Source organism: Myripristis murdjan, chromosome 12 (genome assembly GCF_902150065.1).
Source record: "Myripristis murdjan chromosome 12, fMyrMur1.1, whole genome shotgun sequence".
NCBI lineage: Eukaryota > Metazoa > Chordata > Actinopteri > Holocentriformes > Holocentridae > Myripristis > Myripristis murdjan.
The window spans coordinates 19,973,052-19,985,421 of NC_043991.1; the positions used below are offsets into that span (position 1 = coordinate 19,973,052).

At 40.6% G+C, this 12,370-nt stretch overlaps 1 protein-coding gene across 1 annotated transcript in view; it reads right to left on the bottom strand.

Moving 5' to 3' along the window:
- Positions 1 to 2,746: 2,746 nt before the first annotated feature.
- Positions 2,747 to 12,370, bottom strand: part of slc27a6 (solute carrier family 27 member 6) — a 32,277-nt gene continuing 22,653 nt past the window's right edge. The window contains exons 7-10 of the mRNA XM_030065344.1: positions 11,378 to 11,576; positions 9,741 to 9,838; positions 9,488 to 9,618; positions 2,747 to 6,921 (exon numbers count right to left, since the gene is read on the bottom strand). Coding sequence (XP_029921204.1) covers positions 6,745 to 6,921; positions 9,488 to 9,618; positions 9,741 to 9,838; positions 11,378 to 11,576 — 605 coding nt within the window. The 3' untranslated portion in view covers positions 2,747 to 6,744. The remainder of the gene's footprint in view (positions 6,922 to 9,487; positions 9,619 to 9,740; positions 9,839 to 11,377; positions 11,577 to 12,370) is intronic.

The following is a 12,370-nucleotide window of genomic DNA, read 5'->3' on the forward strand; positions in this document are numbered from 1 at the left end:
TGCTCAGGTTGAGATCAGCAGAGAAAATGTCTGGGCAACCTGAGCAACAGAGATCAAGTAGGAATCACAGAGCAAAGTCTTTTTACCACACAACATGTTAGCAGATGTTTACAGCTGTGTTTTGACTTGGCCAGTGTGTTGGCAGGCTTTTAACTGTGATACACTGTGGCAGGTTAACATTAAACTGAATAGATGTATGCTGTTTTGTATTCGTTTTCCAGTTTGTTTGTTTGTTTTTAAGTCAGTCATCAGTCATGTCCTACCTCCAGTATTGTGCTTAAATCACAACCACACAGAGAACTATTTTTCAGGCCTAGCACAGCAATATATTCTAGACTGGCCAACTGTGGTTCCTTTTTCTTTGAGCAGTCATTGGCAGAAACAATATTATTTGCAATTTAAAAAAAAAAAAAAATCCTACATAGATTCTCCATTTTCTTATTCTTGATGTTCTGCTAAAAAATTACAAGCAAAGCAGGGAGAGGCAGTCCATTGTGATTTCTGCTTCATGTGCACCAGTCCAACTACAAATCAGCTTAGTTTTTGTGTTGTTTCCATCCTGTGTTGTTTCCAGTATAATATATATATTTTATATATTAACACTGCCTAATAATTTGATTCTTAAACATTCTGTATTTTCTGCTTTACATCCCCATGCCAGTTTGCCCACTAATCTGTTACACAAATGCTTCATAATAAGATCATAATATAAGGAATGATAAGATGCAGGACGATGCCGACAACAAGGGGACTCACGCTCCCCCAAGATAGTGTTGAAATTCTCTTACATTTTGCATCACACTTAGTAGCTTCAGTTGTCTGTCACTTGTAGCAGACATGGGCAGCTGGTGGCCCACCATCCTTCATGCTGTGGCCTCCAGGGGAGTTTCCCTGCTTGTGAGAGAAATGACTGACCTCAACTGTCATTTCCCTTAAAGCTGCTGCTCTCATTTTGGCCACTAGGAGGAACCCATGTAGCTTGATGGTAGTACCTGCAAGTCAGCCTCAACCAGCGTGTTTATCTAATGAGGTCAAAGGTCATAGCACACCACTTACCCCAATAAAAGTTGCCCATTTTTATCCTCGGGTCACTGAGGTAAAAATCCCTATTTTCTCTCATTTTTTTCATTTCCTTTACCTCGCCCTTTGTCACCCCTCATTTACCTGATTAAGTTCACCTGTTCACTCCTTATCTACGGGCTGCACTCTCTCCCGTCTGGATAACCCTAGATTTGTGAAACTCTCGCAAATCTGGGGTTACCATCTACCACAACTGCTACACTCCCTCAGATTCAGCTGAGGTTTTTCATTTGTCCTTGTTTCTTTAAGATGGACATGTGAGACGAATTTGAGTTATTGGGTTACGTTTTCAGATTCAAAGGCTGTGTGCTTTCCCCCTTATTTTTGTAAATTCAATTTCTTTGAAGTTAAAAGAAATTAAAGCTAAAATTAAAACTTTGTTCAGAGGACTCAAGTGTCCCTGGCTTTATTTCAAGCACTCTAACCAATCACCGAGACAGAGGGGGGAGATCAGTGCTGTCATACCTATGGATTATCCATCTTTTGTACCCATACTTCAAAAGATAACTACTCCATGCAGAACCCATTCATATAACATTTGCTCATGCAGATGGCCTGTGTCTTTTACGGTTTAAATAATATTTATCTATGGCTTTTGGTCTGTGTGGCAGCAAACATGATATTAAAACAGGCAATAGTGAGATAATATTTTATTTAATTAAAAAAATGGGTCTGAAGACAGTGGAGAAATGGAAAGGGGTTTAAATCTAGACAAAAACGCTTTGGTTTATTATGTCGATTGTAGTATAAACCTTTTTGAGTATGTAGTGATGGTAGTGTAGAGCAGGGCTCCCTAAAGCTTTGGATGCTAAGACCCAAATGTGGAGGTGCTACTTGTCCTGAGACCCTCCAGATATTTCGTGAAGTGAAATAAAGCTGTCAAAAAGCACTTACAAGCTCACAACGCTCTTATCCGTGAACTCTGTTTATTTTCTGTTGAGCTCAAAATACATCACTCTTGCATTCCATATGAGCAAATAAATCAAATTTATTGTTACATTTCCAGGGGATCCAATGTTACCACATGTCAACTTTTCCAGATTCCAGGGCTTCATCAGCATCAGGTCCTTGATCGGCCACAAAACTGCAGTCAATAAACAAATCGATGTATCGTATTTTCTATATGGTTGTTCGGTAGCTGAGCAGACCGCCGCCACTCTCACTGTCACTTTTTCACGGCTGCCTGCTCAGTGGTGTTTCAGGGTCGACTGGTGGATGTAGAAATTGTGCCTATGTTACATGATTGCCTCATCTTGTTATTCAGAAAAGAGTACGTGCACACAGCCTTCTCTGTTCTCAATTCTCTGTTTAAATGTCAATATGAAATGTCCAGTGGTGGACAAAGTACACAACCCCATTATATTTAGGGTATAGATACTCCTGGTCAAATGTTACTCCACTACAAGAGCAAGTTGCTCAGTGAAAGTTTTACTTGAGTTAAAATATTTGCTTTTAAAAATACTTAAGTATACCAAAGTGAATTTTCTTTTTTTAATATCAACGCACTGCTTTATTGTTTTCATAACAATTACAGAACATCGTAACTCTCTGGAGCCACCTGATGAATGCACTGACCTGCATGTTGAGCCTCTACACCACAAAAATACAGAAATACCAATAAAAACTTCAGCATCGAAACACAGTCAAATCAACAAGACAGCCAATGACATTTTCATTTTTCATGTTTTATTTACCCATCCCACCACACAAACAAACACACGCGCACACACACATACATACACTAAGCAGCATGGCAGTGTTCTGACACATCATGGTGTGTGTGTGTGTGTATACATGTAGGTATTAGACAGTGGATGACATATTTCTACGATCCATCAAACCCAGTTGAGAGCAGCTACTCTGATTGGTTTTTCTCCTGTGAGGAACACAATGTGCGTGCGGCCAATCGCATTTTAGAACAGAGAAAAAAAAAATCACCCACTGAATTCAAAGCTATGCTCAAAATTAACAACTTTCATAGAAATGAGTCAAAAGTACACTATTCGTCTTTGAAATGCAGTAGAGTAAAAGTCCAAAGTTTATACAACAAATGTACAGTACTGAAGTAAATGTATTCTGTTACTGTCTGGCAATGGAAATGGCAAAAGCAAATACTAGTGAAATTTGAATTTTCATTTTAAGCCAAAATTTGCACATACAAATGGCAACTTTTATGTCAAATACAAGACTCCATTGCCATTTTATATATTCAATTTCTGTTGGGCATGAAAAGATATTGTGATTTTTTGCAATTTCCACATTGAGAGGTCAATCAGAGACATAATATCTTTAACATAGTGTAAATGTAGTAATAAAAAAAAATATCTTTGTTTGCTAACTGGCTTTAACTCCCTGACATTGGTAGTTGATAGCATAAACATGACTACTGATGTTTAATGTTACCCAAAAGAGGCTCTAATGAAGTTGACTCAGCATCTGGTCCATCACAACCCAAAAATAAGGCTGAGCTGACCGGGACTGACCTGAACGCTTCAAAGCCATAAACTGTTGCCATGGTAGTTGAAGGCAAAATCAGTCTTTTTTCCCTTTTGTAACAGTGGACACTGTGTCTTCTCTTGACACAAACAGATCCACCCATGGCACATCCACATTTGCCTCCCAAAAGCTGTGTGCACAGTCTGCTGTGTGTACAGCGGCGGGCCCCTGGACAGCAGATCCACCCTCAGATTAAGACCCTCCCTCTTCGTAGTGAGGCTTCAGATAATTGCTGCCAAAGCTTCGAAGACCAAAAGAAGGTGTTCGGAACAGCCGTAGAGTTAGACTTATTTATCAGGCTAAAAATATAATGACAACACCCAAAACATTCATGAATTATCCAAATAACATCATTTTGATTGTGAAGTTAGAACATGTTTGAAATTAAGGCTTCAAAAACTAAGCAACATAAACTGTGCAGCAGGCCTTGTGACCTCCAGTGAATACTCACATAGCAGAAACACAACTAACGTTTCTATCTTTATAAATTCCTTGAAGCACCTGAACGCCCCACTGAATAGTCAGTTTACAGGGCACTTTAATAGGAATCCACTGAGGGCTGACAGTGTAGGTTTGAAATCACGGAGCAGCCATGTAGCCAAGTTTTTTTTTTTTTTTTTTTTTTTGACACAGTTGGGTGTGATGTTTAGTATGATTGCATACTAGGTGTGTGCAACAAATGCCTTCCAAGATATCTCTGCATTGAAGGCAGAAGAGTACTATTTCCCTAAAAAAACCAAACAACAATGTATAGACTTATATAAAAATAATCCCTCTTCATCATCACTTGTGAGCCACAAGAAGTGTGTGTTGGTGTGTGTATCTGCAGAGACGCTGCCCTGTGCCTGGATCTTCTTGTTATGCTGAGCTTGGCTTTCACCGCAGTGAGCACTGAGGTAGAGGAGGAGGATGAAGGGCGATGTGGTGTTGACCTGTTCTCTGTTGGACAGGTAGGTCCCGACAGGCCAATTTTATTTTTTCCCATGACAGCAATGTTACATTTTGGGCGGGTGTGTCATTCTGTCACCATCCTAGGAAAAGAAAAGTCACTGCTGGCATTAAGCTCAGCCAGGGAGGAGGGGCCAAATTTGAATGCTGTGTTGACAAACCATAATGAAAAATCTGTCTTAAACTGTCTTTATTTCAGACAGCTGCAGATTATGCCATCACCTTTTAATAACATTTTACCCGAAAACTGAAAATGTGAAATAGAGATATTTTTCTCAAGCCGCATCACAACTCAATCCAGCAGTGTAGGGGCCATGGCTGAGGCTGTCAGTATTTTTAGCCTTCTTTTCCTTTGTCCCTGTCCAAAACCTGGTTTATCTGGCTGAACGGGACAGTCTGGCCGCTAAGGCTCCCCACTGAGCTGCTTCTCTGCTTTTGGAGGAAAATGTTTGTAGGCCCATTGTTTTGCTGTCTGTGGCCTGTCCTGTCTTGACCTGTCGACGTTAGGGGAGGGGTGACAGTGACGCAGCAGGGACTGGAGGTGAGACCAGGACATTATGTAGCCCCGTTCACATCGGGGTGGGGGGTGGGGGTTGAGGGCTGGGGAAAAAGTATTAAGGACTTTAGCCCTGAATCCCCGGGCCAGGTGACGCACCTGCAGCAGCATGTTGCCTCCATGCCAAACAAAAAAAAAAAGCAGATCAGTATCAAAGTATCACAATATTTTCACGTTATGACATCTTTTCTTATTGTTATGACATACAAACAGCAAATTACAACAAGAAACTCTCGTTATGATATGAAATGTTTCTTGTTACAATGAGATGTGACAGGAATAAGTTGCCATAACTGAGAGACTAATTCTACACAATTATTTCATATATCGTAAGGCCCAAATAGAGAAAATTTCACATATTACCAAAACATGCTGGTCAGTTATTATATTACTTGAGTCCATGCCTGAGGAGACTGACATGTCAGTGAAAGCTCAAGACTTTCAACAACACCCCCTAATGACATTTTTTTTTGAAGATGTCCATCCCTGGAATTTGGAAAAGCTTAATTCTGGTGCCAAGTACAGTGTAAAACAGCTTGCTGAACAGAGTTTTGTCACTCATGTAAGTTTTTTCTCTGTCATGTGAATATTGTCTATAAAAAGTGTTGACTCATGATTTGAAGCCCCACTGCCCCAAAGGCCAGGTCAATGGCAAAAGTCTGCAACTGGAAAAAAAAAATCTGAAAGCGGGAAAAAAAAACCAAAAAACATCTGAAAACAAAAAAATATAAAACCTGTGACTGGGAAAAAAGAAGACAAATATCAAAATATATATGAAAGTGAAAAATGAAAATTATTTATTCAGAACATTTCCAGAACTGAATGAAAATTATATTTAACTTGAAAAAACCCTAGGCTTATTTTTAGTTTGAATACATTGTTCAGTTAAAGATCAAAACTCCAGTAAGTAGACAGGTCCCAATGTCATGTGAGCATTAGTTCAAGATCAAAACTTGAACTTTCAGCTTCAGATTTCAGTTTTTCCAATTAAATTTTTTTTTTTAAACAAGCAAACCTTAGTGGCCTGTCACTGGCACCATTTCAACCGTCTGAGCTGATGTTAAGTATTGTCGAATTGGCTGCTATTTCTAATTTACATGGCTTTACCTGAGTCATTTAAAAAACTGTATTTGCATGTGCAAGGCTGAATTTCCAGCATTATTCTGTGATTTTCTCTTATTGTACTCAATGGACGGATAACATGGAAATCAAATTTAGTCAGTTTGGCAAAACAGCATGCACTCCTCACAGTCCAAACCCTTACTGAACCCAGGCTTTAGTGCTCCGGCAAGGTCAATAACACACACAGTATTGTGGCCAATGGTTATGTCACAAACATCCCAGTATGCATGAGTGAATCTGAATATTACAATTGCAGGTGCAGCCTTACATACAGTATGGCGTTTCCAAGCTCTCATGTTTAGGTGTCAGTTCTCAAGCATCCTCACGTTTGTCACAGTGCTCTGGCTCATCACTAACTTGACGATGCCTTGTTAACCAAAACACACTCATAAATTATTCAACATGATTGTAGGCTCTCGGATTCTCAAATAAAATAAAATAAAATGAAATAAAATAAAAACACTGAAAATAAAGAGCTCTCTATGTGAAGGCACCATGATCTACTTGTCCGGTAACGCCCAGCTGTGTGGTTTTGTTGGTTCCTATAGCTTCCGCTCCCCAGCGAGGATGCTCTGGTAGATACTGTCCGTCAAAGGAATGTAGCACTTCTGTGTGTAGTCCAAGAAATAGAGAGGCTCTGAGATTGTTGCAGGGTTGAAACCACTCTGCACTAGATGGAATTTCTGTTGCTTAAAGGTGCTGGTCATATCCATGAACTCCTGGGGGAAAAAAAAGTGATGCAACAGGTCATTTTATGCAATGCAATTCCAGGTGATACATAAGTGTAAGGGGATAAATCGTGCCTTAAGATGTCTGATGTAGAGAGAGAGAAAGGATCAGAGAAAGGATGTCAGAGGTTGGGAGGGAATGAAAAATAAATGGAGAGATAGGGAATAAGCAGATGAAGATCGAGAGAGTGTTATTTCTATATCTTCATGAGAAAGGTCTAATATAATCAAGCTAATTTTAAACCATGATACCACACAGGTGGAGGTATGCACCTATAAACTAAAACTGGTTTGTAACCTGCTGAAAAACCAAAAAGGAAGAACAAGAAGCAATTTCAGACTAATTTTAACCCTATAAAGCCTGAACTATGAAAGAATTGGCAGAAAATTCCAATTTTTTGAAACTGAACCCTTTATTTAGTCCTATAACAAAATGTGGAAAAAAAAAAAGATTTTTCAAAAAATATGTTCTTACATAGGATTTTTCTGTTGTATCATATATGATAGTACTTGAAGTGCCAATGGTATGGTCCAGGGTGAACAGGGGAAGTGTCCAAAGCTATACAACAGTATTTTGGTCAAGTATTGATTAAACTGAAAACAGAATGTGTTATTTGATAACATGTATCATATATGATACAAATGGCTTTATAGGGTTAAACTCTTTAAAAAATAACTACAGTACAGGCCAAAAGTTTGGACACACCTTCTCATTCAATGCGTTTTCTTTATTTTCATGGCTATTTACATTGTAGATTCTAACTGAAGGAATCAAAACTATGAATGAACACATGTGGAGTTATGTACTTAACAAAAAAAGGTGAAATAACTGAAAACATCTTTTATATTCTAGTTTCTTCAAAATAGCCACCCTTTGCTCTGATTACTGCTTTGCACACTCTTGGCATTCTCTCCATGAGCTTCAAGAGGTAGTCACCTGAAATGGTTTTCACTTCACAGGTGTGCCTTATCAGGGTTAATTAGTGGAATTTCTTGCTTTATCAATGGGGTTGGGACCATCAGTTGTGTTGTGCAGAAGTCAGGTTACTACACAGCCGACAGCCCTATTGGACAACTGTTAAAATTCATATTATGGCAAGAACCAATCAGCTAACTAAAGAAAAACGAGTGGCCATCATTACTTTAAGAAATGAAGGTCAGTCAGTCCGGAAAATTGAAAAAACTTTAAATGTGTCCCCAAGTGGAGTCGCAAAAACCATCAAGCGCTACAACGAAACTGGCACACATGAGGACTGACCCAGAAAAGGAAGACCAAGAGTCACCTCTGCTGCTGAGGACAAGTTCATCCGAGTCACCAGCCTCAGAAATCGCAAGTTAACAGCAGCTCAGATCAGAGACCAGATAAATGCCACACAGAGTTCTGGCAGCAGGCCCATCTCTAGAACAACTGTTAAGAGGAGACTGCGCCAATCAGGCCTTCATGGTCAAATAGCTGCTAGGAAACCACTGCTAAGGAGAGGCAACAAGCAGAAGAGATTTGTTTGGGCCAAGAAACACAAGGAATGGACATTAGACCAGTGGAAATCTGTGCTTTGGTCTGATGAGTCCAAATTTGAGATCTTTGGTTCCACCTGTCGTGTCTTTGTGAGACGCAGAAAAGGTGAACGGATGGATTCCACATGCCTGGTTCCCACTGTGAAGCATGGAGGAGGAGGTGTGATGGTGTGGGGGTGTTTTGCTGGTGACACTGTTGGGGATTTATTCAAAATTGAAGGCACACTGAACCAGCATGGCTACCACAGCATCCTGCAGCGACATGCCATCCCATCCGGTTTGCGTTTAGTTGGACGATCATTTATTTTTCAACAGGACAGTGACCCCACACACACCTCCAGGCTGTGTAAGGGCTATTTGACCAAGAAGGAGAGTGATGGAGTGCTGCGGCAGATGACCTGGCCTCCACAGTCACCAGACCTGAACCCAATCGAGATGGTTTGGGGTGAGCTGGACCGCAGAGTGAAGGCAAAGGGGGCCAACAAGTGCTAAACACCTCTGGGAACTCCTTCAAGACTGTTGGAAAACCATTTCAGGTGACTACCTCTTGAAGCTCATCGAGAGAATGCCAAGAGTGTGCAAAGCAGTAATCAGAGCAAAGGGTGGCTATTTTGAAGAAACTAGAATATAAAAGATGTTTTCAGTTATTTCACCTTTTTTTGTTAAGTACATAACTCCACATGTGTTCATTCATAGTTTTGATGCCTTCAGTGAGAATCTACAATGTAAATAGTCATGAAAATAAAGAAAACGCATTGAATGAAAAGGTGTGTCCAAACTTTTGGCCTGTACTGTATGGATCACACACGCATCCTTGGCCAAAATTAGAAAGATTCAGCCGTTCTGGATGTCAATTACTGCAGTGTTGTCTGAAATATTCAAATAAAAATAAAATAAATTAAGTTGAGTGAATGAATGAATAAATAAATAAACAAATAAGTAAATTGAGGGCAGCATCTGAATGGTAAAATCCCGGTAGAATTCATTCATTCATTAATGCATTCATTTTAAATAAATAAATATACGGTTTTGTGTTCCTTACCTGAAGTCGTATGAAAAGAGGACGGGCATAAGCTGGTAGATCCCTCAAGACGTGGTCAAACAGTTTCTTGCTGTCAAAAGAATGGCCTGGTCTGACAATGATGGCAGCCATTCCTGCTCTGCCCTCATTTCCTATCGACAGAATTGTTGCTCATTACTTCTGTCATCATGGTCCAGTTTCATTTTGACAGTATTTTCAGCCTATAGACTTTTTTCACACATGCACAGCAGACACGTATTTGCACACAAAGTACCTGGAATCTCCACCCCGTACACATTGGCCTCTTGGATGAAGTCAACCAGCCCGAGTGTTTCTGTCACCTCTGTCGTCGCCACATTTTCACCTTTCCACCTGAAATCAGTCATTAAACTGACATTAACACTGCAGGTCCACCTGATATTATAAAAGTAGCTTCAGTGGGCAGGATGCTCACTGCAGGACAATCTCTTGACTTGTATGGTACAGGTATTACAGATCTTAAGACTGACATCTGTCATCCTCTGAACAGTTCACCCCTTTTGAGAATGTGTCATTAATTTGCTCTAAAACACTGGAACACTGAAACATCCACTTCACTGACTCTGCCCAATCCCATCAGCCTGATATGGACTGCAGCTGTTGTGTGCATTTTCTCAATGCATGAATACAATTTCCCCTATTCAGTGTAGTTACTCTCAGTCAAAGCTACAGTTCATTATGTAAATAAACATTGGACACTGAGAATTTCATAAGCGGCTCCTGTTGCAGTATCCATAACATAACAGGCTGCCAGTCATTTCACACCCATGTGTGAAAACACCGACCAGAACACAGATCGCAGCCACAGCTGGATCACCAAACTGGACACTAGGATGCAAATAATAATTACTGTTGCCTTGAAAAAACAGAGAGTGAAACCACAAGCTTTGATGAACTCGTGACCCCAAATTAGTTTGTAACAACTGGGCACATTGCATAGGAGCAATATTAGAAAATTACAGCTGAGGTGCCTTTCACACCTGCCGTGTTCATTCTTGTTAAATTGAACTGATGTGTTTACTCCCTTGGTTTGGTTTGTTTGGGTCAGTGGCAACACCATAACTGAACCCTGGTGTGCACCAAATATTCAAACCAGAGTCTTCTTGAAAGAGGTGGTGTCAGAGGCAAACTCTGAGGTGGTTCATTTAAGTGAGAAAGGGAATCACATCAGCTTTACCAAATTTATATGCTACTGTACCTGGTTGGTATCTGGCCTAATGGAGTTAGGTATTTAGGTATTTTTTTTTGTATTTTGGCTTCTGTTCCAGGATCTGATGGCAGACCGGTATCATCACCAATCAATTGGAGACATATCAGTCTCTAATGTTTTGTTTCATTAATCCTCCTTTGTCCTATGTTGTGATGTGGCTTCATGATCTCACAACAATAAATAACTTTTATAATCAAAGTATCTCTGTGATAATTATTCTCATATTTCACTGCGTGCAGCACACGTGTATTCAAAGCCGGCATCATCTGTGTTTGTTTTGATGGGAAAACTGTTAACAAAGGATGAACCTGCCTGGTTATGTATCTTGTACACTAACACATACAGACAAAGACACACACACACACACACACACACACACACACACACACACACACACACACAGTGGAGCATCAACCAGGGAGAGCTGCTCTACAGTGAAAGAGTATAAATGGGCTAACAAGCGTATTCATCCTGTTGCAAGCTGCCTGCATCTCTGCCTTCTGCTCTGTTTCCCCAACTCACGAAAGAAACCCCGGCCTGTAAAGAATCACACTGATCGTTCTCCTCTGCTACTGTCTGCCTGCACTCTAATTGTGTCCAGGAACATTTTAAAACCAGGTGAAAACAGGGTCCCAACCTGTTAACATGAAATTCCCCTGTACCTGAAGGTATCTCCCACTCTGTCTTTGAAGCAGATGAAGTCCTCCTGGTTTTCAGCCATCAGATCGCCTGTGTTGAAGTAAGCGTCTCCCTTCACAAATACGTTTCTCATCAGCTTCTTCTCTGTCAACTGTTTGCTGCCGGCGTAACCAAAGAATGGGCTGGTGGCGCCCACCTTGGACAGTAAGAGCCCCGTCTCACCTGAGGAGACACATGACACAAGACGTGTGGAATCACTGCACATGCTCTTTCCTACATAAGCGCAATGCATTCACTCAGGGGATAAAATTCTGCCCTTTTTCTGAATTAATGAGATCTCAAAATTTGGAGATGATTAATAATATGAAAAAAATTCTGCCTTGAAAACATTATATTAAAAGTACACTATATTGCCAAAAGTATTCGCTCATCTATCTAAATCATTGAATTCAGGTGTTCCAATCACTTCCATGACCACAGGTGTATAAAATCAAGCACCTAGGCATGCAGACTACTTCTACAAACATTTGTGAAAGAATGGGTCGCTCTCAGGAGCTCAGTGAATTCCAGCATGGTGCTGTAATAGTAATGTAATAGGATGCCACCTGTGCAGTAAGTCCAGTTGTGAAACTTCCTCGCTACTAAATATTCCACAATCAACTGTTAGTGGTACTATAACAAAGTAGAAGCGATTGGGAACGACAGCAACTCAGCCACAGAGTGGTAGGCCACATAAAATCACAGAGCGGGGTCAGCGGATGCTGAGACGCATAGTGCGCAGAGGACGCCAACTTTCTGCAGAGTCAATAGCTACAGACCTCCAAACTTCATGTGATCTTCAGATTAGCTCAGGAACAGTGCGTAGAGAGCTTCATGGAATGGGTTTCCATGGCCGAGCAGCTGCAGCCAAGCCACACATCACCAAGTGCAATGCAAAGCATCGGATGCAGCGGTGTAAAGCACACCGCCACTGGACTCTAGAGCAGTGGACACGTGTTCTCTGCAGTGACGAGTCA